The sequence below is a fragment of the Malaya genurostris genome, chromosome 1 (assembly GCF_030247185.1).
Source record: "Malaya genurostris strain Urasoe2022 chromosome 1, Malgen_1.1, whole genome shotgun sequence".
NCBI classification, from domain to species: domain Eukaryota; kingdom Metazoa; phylum Arthropoda; class Insecta; order Diptera; family Culicidae; genus Malaya; species Malaya genurostris.
The window spans coordinates 35,694,066-35,706,728 of record NC_080570.1 but is presented as its reverse complement, the minus strand read 5'-3'; the positions used below and the strand labels follow the sequence as shown (position 1 = coordinate 35,706,728).

General features: G+C 37.3%; 1 protein-coding gene across 13 annotated transcripts in view; it reads left to right on the top strand.

Moving 5' to 3' along the window:
• Positions 1–12,663, top strand: part of LOC131436975 (filamin-A) — a 165,953-nt gene that overhangs the window by 23,520 nt on the left and 129,770 nt on the right. For 12 of the 13 annotated variants that reach the window (XM_058606051.1, XM_058606058.1, XM_058606018.1 and 9 more), the window contains one exon: positions 7,719–8,085. In XM_058606051.1, the coding sequence (XP_058462034.1) occupies positions 7,719–8,085 (367 nt within the window). Of the gene's footprint in view, positions 1–504; positions 731–7,718; positions 8,086–12,663 lie in introns of all 13 variants that reach the window. The other variant, XM_058606067.1, reaches the window with a different exon arrangement.

Here is a 12,663-nt window from a genome sequence, read left to right as displayed (position 1 = left end):
AACCCTGGTGTGATTATGAAGTGCTATAGATGAGTGTGAGAAAAATCTTTTCGTTTGTCTAGAAATTCATTGGAATGAAATAAAAACAATTGTTGATTTGCCATTTATTAGGCACTTTTCGGTTACTACAGAAGTTAGTTCAACATATTTCGAGTAATTTATTCGGTCCCACAAGGGTTAATTTCCGATTGGCCAAAACAAATAAACGTCAATCGCACAAGCGCAACAATTAGATTGTACCACGATAATGATGCTGACAAACTGGTGGTCATTCAAAAGTCATATCCCATAGGACTAGACCGAAATTAGAAGTTGTGACCGTTGCGGATTTTGACTGATATCGTATCAGTTCAGACTGCACTGTACTACTACTGCATAGCTCTGAAAAACAAACAAATCTGTGTTTTATTATCATTGCCTACTGCGTGTGTTTTTCTGTTGTTGTAGTTGTTGTTGGTTCATTTTTTTTATTCTTATTCTTCCTACTATTGTGTGTGCATCCAGGTGCAATCAGAGTGTTGTGAAGAACCGAAATATTTTATGACACAGTCGTGTTTGTGCCGTTCCCGTTTGATGTTTTGAATTGAAAAAAGTGGTATTAAAATAAGGAATATAAAAAAACCTACCTTTTATGTCGGTGGTTCTCTCATACCGAGTGGAAGTGCGGATTTTCCCAGCGAAGTTTGAAGAGTACAATCAACTGTAATTACAGTTTCTTTTTTTCCGAAAGGTATGTCCATAAAACAGTTTAAAATATCTCAAAATCAGAATACTCCGTCTCAAAAACCGAAGCATGTATTTAGAGCATCAAATACGGCATGTTAACAATTTGCAGAAAACCAACCTACGGTTGCTAGTTTCTGGCAACAATAATAACAGAAACGCTACACAATGGCAATATACATTTTGCAAAGTCGTCATTTTTTTCTTTACTCGGTTGCTAACTGAAATGACCCAATTTTACGATCACGTAAAATCAATTAGACACGTTCTGATCGCTTTGAAAAGGATTCAAAACGAAACTGTTTGTTCGATATTTTAGTGTCCCGTATTGCCAAAGTTTGAATCTACTAATTGGTTATTTCAATAGTTTTGAAATTTTAACTTAAACTCGTTATCGGTGAAATCATTTTTTCTGGTGAGGCTGTCCGGGACAACAATTCCAGAACAACCAGCAAATGAGGCTTCTTGAAATTTGAAAATGTTCTACAACTGTTTTATGGTTGTTATTTTTTTTCATAAATACGTTTATTTCTTAAGGCAGTTTACATGAGTTTTTCTTCGCCGTAGCATCACTTTTACATGAAATTCTTATCCTAATTCAATTCTAACATAGTCACAACGATTTGAATTTATTAAAACATATTCCTCTTATCACTTAAATATCATCGTCATTAATTATGAAAACTACTCGGAAATATTATTTGAACCAAACGATTAACTTCTAAAAAATTATAAAATAAGCTGTTATTTTCGGACATTTTGTTGATAATTTCATAAAGTCTTTCGAGTTTGTTTGTATCGTTACATAATTTCTATTCTGATTTAGCTATTGGTTGAACTCATGGTCACAGCTGAAATCAGAACTAAGTCTTAAAAGTCTCTTTTATTAAATTGAAACTCCAATTTTCTTTATGAAATGATAAAGAATTTTCATGTATGGAAGGTCACGACAAGCAAGAATGTCTCGAACTGGGACATTGGATAGTCTACCTTGAATACGCAAAGAATTTATTAGTTGAGGTCTGACATCACGATACTCCACGCATGTCCAAACGACATGATCAATATTCCGATAACCTTCTCCGCAAGCACAATGATTAATCTCGGAGAGCCCAATTCGAAGGAGATGTGCATCTAACGTGAAGTGATTGGACATGAGTCTGGACATCACACGAATGAAATCCCTACTCACATCCAGTCCCCTGAACCATGCCTTTGTCGTTTTTTTAGGAATAATTGAGTGCATCCACCGACCCAGAGCATCTCTATCCCAAGAAGCTTGCCAGCTGGCAAATGTTCTTTGGTGAGACGCGCTATAGAATTCGTTGAAAGCAATCGGTCGCTCATAAATTTCACCTTCAATAGCACCACGTTTGGCAAAACTATCGGCTCTTTCATTGCCTGGAATGGAGCAATGAGCCGGGACCCAAACTATTGTGATTTGATAATTATTATTCAATATGTCGTTCAGGCACTGTTTTATTTTGCCCAAGAAAAACGGTTCATTTTTGCCAGCAGCGTTTGAGCGAATGGCTTCAATTGCACTCAGACTATCTGTGAAAAGAAAATAATGGTTTGGAGATAATGTGACGATTACACTCAAACTATAATGAACTGCTGCTAACTCTGCTATATAAACAGATGCAGGTTCTTGAAGCCTAAATGAGGCCGAAACATTATTGTTGAACATATCAAACCCTGTCGCTTCTTCAATTCGCGATCCGTCCGTGTAAAACATTTTCTCAGAGTCAATATGCCTGAACTTACTTGAAAATATTTTTGGGATTTCCATAGAGCGTAGGTGATCCGGGATTCCACGCACTTCGCGTTGCATGGATATGTCGAAAAATAAAATTGAGTCAGGGACATTTAGGAGGCTGACACGGATAGGAATATATCTTGAAGGGTTTATTTCCTGGGACATATGGTTAAAATAAACTGTCATGAATCTTGTTTGAGATTGAAGCTCGACCAGCCTTTCGAAGTTATTAATAACCACCTCACATCTTATTAGCAGTCGCGATGAAAGCTCCCAAAAACGATCTTTCAATGGAAGAACTCCCGCCAGAACTTCAAGACTCATTGTATGTGTCGAATGCATGCAGCCTAAGGCAATTCGCAAACAACGGTACTGAATTCGCTCCAGTTTGATAATATGAGAGTTTGCAGCGGAACGAAAGCAAACGCATCCATATTCCATCACTGAAAGTATCGTTGTCTGATACAGTTTTATTAGATCTTCCGGATGAATTTTACTCTTTGTTGGCATTTTGTTATCAGAAACCTAATGTGTATTTGGAATCAAACCACACCCCAAGGTATTTGAATGTCAAAACCTGTTGGATTATTCTTCCCATCATATGGAGCTGGAGTTGCGCGGGATCATGCTTTCTTGAAAAGACGACCAGCTCTGTTTTCTCCGTAGAGAATTCGATACCAAGATGAACAGCCCAAACGGACAAGTTATCTAAGGTATCTTGCAATGGTTTTTGCAGATCAATAGCTTTGGGTCCAGTAACTGAAACCACGCCATCATCTGCCAATTGTCTTAGCGTGCAGGGGGTTACTAGACAGCTGTCAATGTCATTCACGTAAAAATTATAGAGGATCGGACTGAGACATGAGCCTTGCGGTAGACCCATGTAGCTAATTCTGAATGATACTAAGTCGCCAAATGAAAAGTGCATGTGCTTTTCTGACAAAAGGTTGTGCAAATAATTAAATGTCTGAAAGAACATCAATGGAAACTGAAACAAATGCTCCTTTTATGTCCAAAAATACAGATGCCATTTGTTGTTTTTGAGCGAAGGCAATTTGGATGTCAGACGAAAGCAATGCAATGCAATCATTCATCCCTTTGTTTCTACGGAAACCAAACTGAGTATCTGACAACAAGCCGTTCGTCTCGACCCAAGTGTCGAGACGTCGTAGAATAATTTTTTCGAACAATTTTCTGATACAGGACAATATTGCAATGGGTCTATATGAGTTGTGATTGGAAGCTGGTTTACCCGTCTTTTGAATGGCAATAACTTTCACTTGCCTCCAGTCAGGTGGAACAATGTTTTGCTCAAGAAACTTGTTGAACAGTTCCAACAGACGTCTTTTTGCGAGGTCGGCAGATTCTTCGCCAAGTTGAATTTAATTCTGTCCAACCCAGGAGCGTTATTGTTACTAGACAAAAGTGCTATAGAAAATTTCATAATTGAAAAAGGGCTATTAATAAAACCATTATTTGAAGAAGATTCCCGAATAATGCTCTGCGTAGGAACAGAATCTGGGCAAACTTTCCTCGCAAAATCAAATATCCATCGGTTCGAGTATTCCTCACTCTCATTACCCACGTTACGATTTCTCATTCGTCTGGCCGTGTTCCAAAGAGTGCTCATTGAGGTTTCTCTTGACAAACCTTCGACAAAATGTCTCCAATAGCTACATTTTTTGGCTCGAAGTATGCTCTTGTACCTGGTTTCTAAAAACATAAATTTTTCAAAATTTTGAGGATTTCCTCCTCCCCGTTTTAGAAACGTCTTGCAAGCATTTTGTTTTGCGAGTTTAGCCTCTGAGCACTCTTTGTCCCACCAGGGGTTGGGAGGCCTTCTGTTAGTCGTTGGCCCAGGAAAGCGTTTAGTTTGGGATTGTTCTGCTGCATCCAGAATCGAACAAATGAGGAAGTCATATTCACCAAGTGGAGGGGGCTTTTCCATTGAATTCAAAATACTAGAGATACTACTTTGGTATTTAATCCAGTCGATATTTTTTATCAAATCATAAGAAATACTAACTGAAGTAGCAATGCAATTGCTACTGCTAATTGAGATGATGATTGGTAAATGATCGCTACCGTGTAAATCAGGAAATACTTTCCAGGTGCAATCTAGTCGAATTGAAGTCGAGCAAAGAGATAAATCTAATGCACTTGGACGTGCAGGAGGTCTTAGGATCCGTGTCATGCTACCCATATTTAGTACCGTCATGCTAAAATTGTCGCAAATATTATATATTAGAGATGATCTGCTATCATTGTAAACGGAACCCCACATCATTCCGTGCGAATTGAAAACTCCTAAAATCAAACGTGGAAGGGCTTCGACAATTTCATTAAGCTGTCGTTGTCCAACTTGAGCTCTTGGAGGAATATATACCGAAGCAATGCAAATGTCTTTTCCTTTAATGTTTATTTGACAAGCAACAACTTCTATACTAGAAGGAATGTTTAATCTATAAAAGGAATAACATTTCTTAATTCCTAAAAGCACTCCACCATACGGGGAGTCTCTATCGAGACGTATAATGTTAAAGTCATTAAAATTTAAGGCTATGTTTGATGTAAGCCATGTTTCGCACAAAGCAAATACATCACATTTTTGACTATGCAACAAAACTTTAAATGAATCAAGTTTTGACATGATGCTTCGACAATTCCACTGCAGGACAGTGATTGAATCATTTGCGGCGGACGATAAATTATCCATCAAATGATACAAAACCTGAGAGAGCTGGCCATTGAGCTGATAACTGTTTCAAAAAAGTTCTAGCTATTGGATGGAATGCCGTTATGATAGTCCTAGGAGGTTCAGAAATATTGAATGCTGCGAAAATCCAGTCTACAATTTCCGAAAACTTCAGTATACCTGTTGGTGGCTGTGAAATTAAGTCCACTGGGTTATTATCTTTGTTTGTGCTAGATCCTGGATTGGTTTGAGAATTTGACATACCAGGAGGCACAGTTTTTACTTTTAAATTTTGCTGTTTAGCTTTAACACGGGGATCTTTTTTTTTGAAGGTGTAATTTTAGGTGCCGTTTTAAGCATTTCTATGCAGAAACCGTGCTTTTTTTGTCTTTGTGCACTTTAAATGCAGTGCATACTGAAATATCATCATGAGGACTCTCCCCACAATAAATATATTTTTCAATTTCCTCGTTGCAATCATTATCTTTATGAGGCCCTTCACACTTAATACATTTTGGTTTATTACTATAGTAAGTAGCTGTGTGGTCGAATTTTTTGCAGTTCGTACAGTTCATTACATTTGGAACAAAAAGCCGAACAGGGAGGCGAATTTTATCGACATAGACATGGGACGGCAACGAAGACCCGGCAAATGTCACAATGTTGTTATTTATGTTGGATATGTTATAATTTTGAAAACATATTTAAACCTATCACTGTTAAGTTTTACAATTGAGTGCTCTTTAAAATAATTGTGCAGCAAATCACCAATTTGTCAATGTAGCATTAGCAGTTAAAGAAGTGTTGCCAAAATTTGTCTCATCGTCACGTAAAAAGGAATAACTATAGCTTAACAAAAATTTTCCAAATGACTGTCATAATTGATTCAACAACAATATATGCCGAAATAGTTGATGCCGAAATAGCCGAATTGAGAACCTTACTGTTAAGAACATTTTTCTGCTGAGTTTCAGTCACCTCATAAATTTTGAAGTCAGTGTGGACAGTTTGCTTAATTTTTAGAAAAAAAAATATATGAAATTCAAAACCTAGAATTAAAAAAAAACAGTGTGTGAAAACAGATGTTTTGTTTACTACATGCAAATAACTTTAGTCCAGGACTCAGGGAGATGTTGACTCAATCGAATTCCGATGACCTATTTCGTATACAGCGCAAATCGTGTTCCGAGGCCCCGCCTAAATGAAATGTTTGCATCAAATAGATTCGAACATTACAGAAAGACTTTCGCTTTCGCGTTTATGTTCTTCGGTTTTGTATGAATTATTATCATATTCTAATCTTACCAATAGTCAAGTTTGCATTCAAAGTTTCTTTTCTTACCGTATCGAAACCTTCCAAATCTCTAGCTTCTGTACCAGAAAATTACACCCTTAGAACATAGTATGATATTGCACGCTTCTGAATATTTTTTCTATAGACGGTCCTGCAGTTCTGGCCAGTGCGGTAAAATTTCATTTTCAATCGAATAATATAAGATGAAAATGAAATTTATGGCCGCTGACCGTCAGCATATTCCTACTAATTCATTTGACTTTTGCTGCCATTTTCAAGTGAAGCTCCCGGAATTCATCGTCAGTTGATTAATCGTACCTAGTCATTTGAAGTTTTGCTTGTTCAGTTTCGAGTGCCAAGTAGTGTAGCTTCTTCATTGCCTTCGCTCTTGGTAGTAAGCAAGTTCGAACGAATAGAATTATAAATGGAGTAAAGTATTAAAAATGAAAACTGAAGGAGGAAACTATTAATTTATGTGTATTCTGTGATTGATCTCCAGTCGTCATCAGACACTAGTTATTTTGAGATTTTTGGCACCTTGCTTGGGTAAAGTGCACATGATTTCTTCCGCAGTTCTACGTTTCGTCTTTGAACTCATCAGTTCATTAGCATTCCAGGCTTCCAAATTACTGTGTAATGCCATAAAACCTTGTAGCGTTGTACGAAAAAAAAATTTCGCTAACGATAATTAGTGCCGTTTGTTCCGCTGATAATCACGAAGCTATGAGTTGCTGCTTACAGTCAGTACCGTGAAAGTGTTTTATGGTTTTCTTTCCCATTCTACACTTCTCTGAACTAAAAGCAACGGAGTCAGAATTGGTTCGATGGTGATTTGAAATTGAATTGTAGTAGAAAAAACGATGAAACTGTCACGGATAACAGTTAAGCAGCCATTGGATTAGCAATTTATGGTTTATTTATTTGGTAGTCAACTGGATGGGAACTACTTAAAATTGTGATACAATCTCTCATATTATCTACCTTCCTTTCAATTGTGATTTTGTTGTATATATTAGGTACATAAAAATTAGCTTCTATCAGATTGCTTCTGAAATCTCCTGTTATTAGTGTATAAATCTAAATTCAGCAAAGTAACTAACCTCTAAAGCTTTTCGTTTTTCTTCTATAATAAAACATTTCTCCAGTACCAATGTTCCGAAGACTAAATCCGAAGATGAATGCAAGCCAGTTTTTTTTGCTAATAATAGTTCTTTCTCTTTCCATTCACAATTCATCCGTTCTCGCAGGGAACGCCCCAGTACTATCAGGAGCTCACGGCGCAGCAGCACCCCCGCGAGTACGACGATCCAGACGACGAGGAAGCCGAGATGGAAGCGGAACGGGAACTGGCCGAGGATGCCCAGTGGAAGCGAATACAGCAGAACACATTCACCCGGTGGGCCAACGAACACCTGAAGATCATCGATCGGAACATCGCCAACCTGGAGACGGACCTGGCCGACGGGTTGAAGCTGATCGCCCTCATCGAGGTTCTGTCGCAGAAACGGATGAGCAAACACAACAAGCGACCCACATTCCGTAGTCAGAAGCTGGAGAACGTTTCGGTGGCGTTGAAATTCCTCGAAATCGAAGGCATCAAGATCGTCAATATCGGTGAGTAAGCGATGGTGATGATGATGGTGATGATTCAGCCCCGGGTGCCGGCTAACTTTCGCTGCTTAGTCACGGTTCTTCTTCTGGGGAACTCTGATTTGCAAATCCTTTGATTCACTTTTTGGTTACTGGTTAGTAAAAACGGATCTTTTCATAGGACAATTCCAGCAATTTGCTACAGGTCTCACATATTCCGATTTGTATGAGGCTTTGCACACACCTTCAATATGACAAACCATTTATTTTTCATGGATGTTCAATTCATCACCAGTCCGACTCAAGACTGTAAAATGTCAGTATGTATTTTTGTATGAACTTTTTTCACATTGTTGTAGCTCGGAAATTGTTAATTGAACCAAAATGATGTCTAAACAAAAGGGGAAGAAAACCGAATTTTAAAACTGACCAAAAAACTTTAAAATAGCGTCTAGAATGTTTCTTAAATAATTTTGCCTAAAATTTTAACCTAAAATCTTTTATTGCTGCTTTTGTTTGCTTTTTTTTTGTTTGCTTCGGGACATCAAAAGATATATTACTTACGATATAACAACAGATTTTGACGTTTCATTTTTTTAAATGAAACATTTGGCGACAAATAAAAAATTACGATTTCAACCACTTGTTTTTTCTTAGTTTTTTTGTCACGAGAATTCGATGCAAGATTCATGTTGGACATTTTGAATAATTGTTTCCGGAATCGGAAGACTGTCGATGTTGCAATAAGTTTTTAGGGTCATTGAATAGTCAGGCCTACAAGTTCGAATAGTTTAACAATCTGTTTCGAAAATTTCATACTATTTTGTATCGTCAACTATATGAAGGATAGAAATTTTTATCTTTCATTATCCTGTCTTTACCTCAGCACCGTATTCAACAAAAATCACCCACCGGTAACAGACATTCGTGCCTGTACCGTGATTCTGTTTTCTTCAAAACGGTTGAAAACTCGAACTCGCGTGTGCTCCGTGCCGATGGACTCGCTTGTGTTTTCAAAATCGAGCTTCGAGGCTGGTTTTCGTTTTTTTATCACATGTACGAAATCAAACACCACACACAGTGTGTTTTGTGCGTGGAGGCGATTTTGTGTTTTCTTCTTCCGTACCAACGCATGTACGTTTTAAAAGACGGTTTGGAATTTTGGACACTCATCACCTTGTATTTCCATAACAGGAAGTCAGATTCGGATGAAATTCAGGAGTTATGTATGGAATCATAAGACCTGTCTATGTTTGTAAAAATTGGCCAAGCCATCGCTGAGAAAAGTGAGCTCGTTCCATTTTAGAGTTTGTGACCCCTATTTTCGGAGCTTCCGGAAGCGAATGCCGGAAACTGGTATAGCCGGAATAGATTCGTTCGGCTGTCAACTGACAAGGCCTATCGATTGGAACTGATTTCAGCTCTCAGCAACCCCATTTCCCCGTGATTTGCGTCACTACTTGGTATAACTGCTTAAAATGTTCAACACTCTGTACAATGTAATTCCGGAACCGGAAGTCGGATTCAGATGAAATTCAGAAGTTTTGAATAGAACCGTAAGATATTTTATTTGAATCTAAGTTTGTAAAAATCGGTCACGACAACTCTGAGAAAAGTGAGTAACTTGAAATTGGAACTTAATCACCCTGTAATTCCGGAACCGGAAGTTGTATCAAGATGAAATTTAGGAATTTTCTATGGGATCATAAGACCTTTCATTTGAATCTAATTTGGTGAAAATCGGTTCAGCCACCTCCGAGAAAAGTTAATACACATTTACATATATTTTTAAAAACATTTTACCCTATAACTCCAGAACCGGAAATCGGATCCAAACAAAATTCAGGATTTTTTTTTATAGAACCACAAGACCTTTCGTTTGAATTTGTTTGTGTTTAAAGTTTGTGAAAATTGGTCCAGCCATCACCGAGAAAAGTTAGTGCAAAAAAAAAACGGTAAATACACACAGAAATTTTGCGTACTCGACGAACTGAGTAGAATGGTGTATGATATTATTTTTCATTAAAAATTCTAAATTTTTCTAATTACGAAGTCCTTAATAAAAGGTTCGGTTTCAATTGGCAAAGTGGTTCGAAATTCCCCGCGGCTCTTCAAAACGATTAAATCGAGTGTTAATTTATAATCCGTATAATTTTAAAAATGATTGGCATTTTTAAATTCTGCAACTTCCAAAACGTGGTATTTTTGCTTCTACATCTAGTTTTAAAAAATTACGATTTTCGGATGAGTTATCGGTCTGATTTAAAGTGTGGTACGATATTCCCTTTTTTTCCCCAGTTATTCAAACGATAGAAGATGACTTCTCAGAGCATATGAAATAAATTTTCTTTCGGTGGCCTTTCTCCTAAAACTTTTCATTTTAGAGATATTTAGATATTAATTGCACAAAAATTGAATCGAAAAAGTTGTAATCGATTGGACACTCCAACAAAATTACACACTGAGATAAAAAGTCGAATGCTTCTCCAAAAAAATTCATGAATCAAATGAATATAAAAACACCATTTCCATTTTTTTAGAAAAGCTTCCGATCGATTTTGTTTGGAGACGTGTTTAGTGATGATAAATTACATAGCGGTTCGACCTTCCACACAAGCAATGTTCATACAAAATAGCCGTCCAGAAAAAAATAGATGAAGCTGAAATAATACGATGGTAGAAGTTTGGAACAGATCGTTGTCAGATAATGATCGATAAGATTCACGATTCGACATTCCCCATGATTCAAAACGTTTCATCAGAAACTGAAAAAATAAAAAATAAATACTCCAGCTAAAACAAATTTTTCAAAAAAGTGTGAGAGACGAGTTAATTTGATATTTTTTTGATTAATTTTTCAATTCTTGAAAAAACATTCGTCTTTTTGTGTCAGTGTATAGTTTTTATCAGAGTGTTTAATCGTTTCACTGCAACTACTTTTAATGCCAGTTTTATATTTCTAAGGCAGAGTCCTAGAGAATCGATTTTTTCAAAACATTTGTTTTTTAGAGAACACCGTTCGGAATGTCAATGAGGGCAATGTACTTCATTGTGTTTTTTTTTTTTCAAGTTGTAACTCAGGTAGAGTTTTTCGCCTGCTTTGCGGCTTATGTGAAACTGCTAGATGGCCTATCAGTTCAACATGAACTGTTATGTTATTGACGAGTCGAAGACGAAACGTAAAGACTATATTAGAAATATTGTTGTGTCTTATCAAAATAAAAATTTTCCTAATTCCTATAATTGTTTAAAAAACGCATAGGAATTATTATTGAGCACAGCACACTGAAGAGAAAGTCGAATTGAGTAGACAAAACCAAGCATGCTTCGCTGTACTTGGTCACCACGGTATTCACTTTACAGTCCTATAGTTAGGCTCTATCTGCATAGATCTTTTAGATTACTCAATCGATTGCTCACCACTTCTGTTTCGACACAAGTTGTCTACCAATAACAGATTCCGAGTTACAATGTTCTGAAGAATACATAAGTTCATGCAAATATACATTCGCCCTTTTCGAAATTTGATTTTGAATCAAACTGATCTACTCATCCGTGCAAAACAAATAAAGACGTATGCAAAATTTCATCCAAATCGGAGCAAGTCGATCCTGGTTTTGTAACCTTTTCTGATGTTGGAACTGAACTTTCCCGTCGGCATACATCAAAGATCATTGACGAATAAAAGAAAAATAAATGATTCTAAGTGATTTCCTTGTGGTCATTAAAACTGTGTCGCTTGGATTGTTGGATCTTATGCACGACCGTTTAATTTTCCGTCACAACATGCATTCCTGCACATGCAACCATTTAGTAAGACAACTTAACAGACGTAACTGCACTTCCTTCTATCCTCGTATTTCGCTCAAGACTTTGACGATTTTTAGCGACCGACCGGTACAACTGGTAAGCAAGTGACAACCTGTCAATCGCCTTAATGTGAAACTTAAGAGGTAGGCAACCGAAAGCATCGGTGCAATCTCTTGTTTCACGCGCACACGTCGGACCTGGTTTATAAATATTTTCCGCTGCCTACATTCAAGGGAAAGGAGCTGCTGCTTGGAGCACTGCAGCAGATCGCTTGACCATAACTGACAAGCGTAATTCGGATTCTGCCAGCGACCTTCCGACTGGCCGTAGATAGAAGCTGGTTTCACATTACATGTTTACAAATTCAGCGGAGTAAAAAAAATGCGTGTCGTAGTCATTTATTTGAAGAGTGTCATGTTTACAGCATACACTTGGAGAACTTCATTAACGGTAACTGTCAAAGTTTCTTCACATGCAATCGCATCGAAATCATACATACAAATGTTCAGATTCTTTTGCACCAGGAAAACACTTTTTATCTTCTTTAAAGATCGGTAATTGGCGTTAAACAGGTAATCAAAACTGGCTTTAGTTCCCGAAGATCTTCAACAACGATTTGCAATCAAACTCGCCACAGCGATATAGAAATGCCTACTTTGTTGGGTTTTCCTGCTCATGGCACTCCACAGCACGAACAACAATATAGCAATAAACATATTTTTCGGTTGTTTGGCTCCCCAACACCCAGGGAATATTGCTGCGAGTTTTCTGGCTCTGGCTCATGTTCTTCCC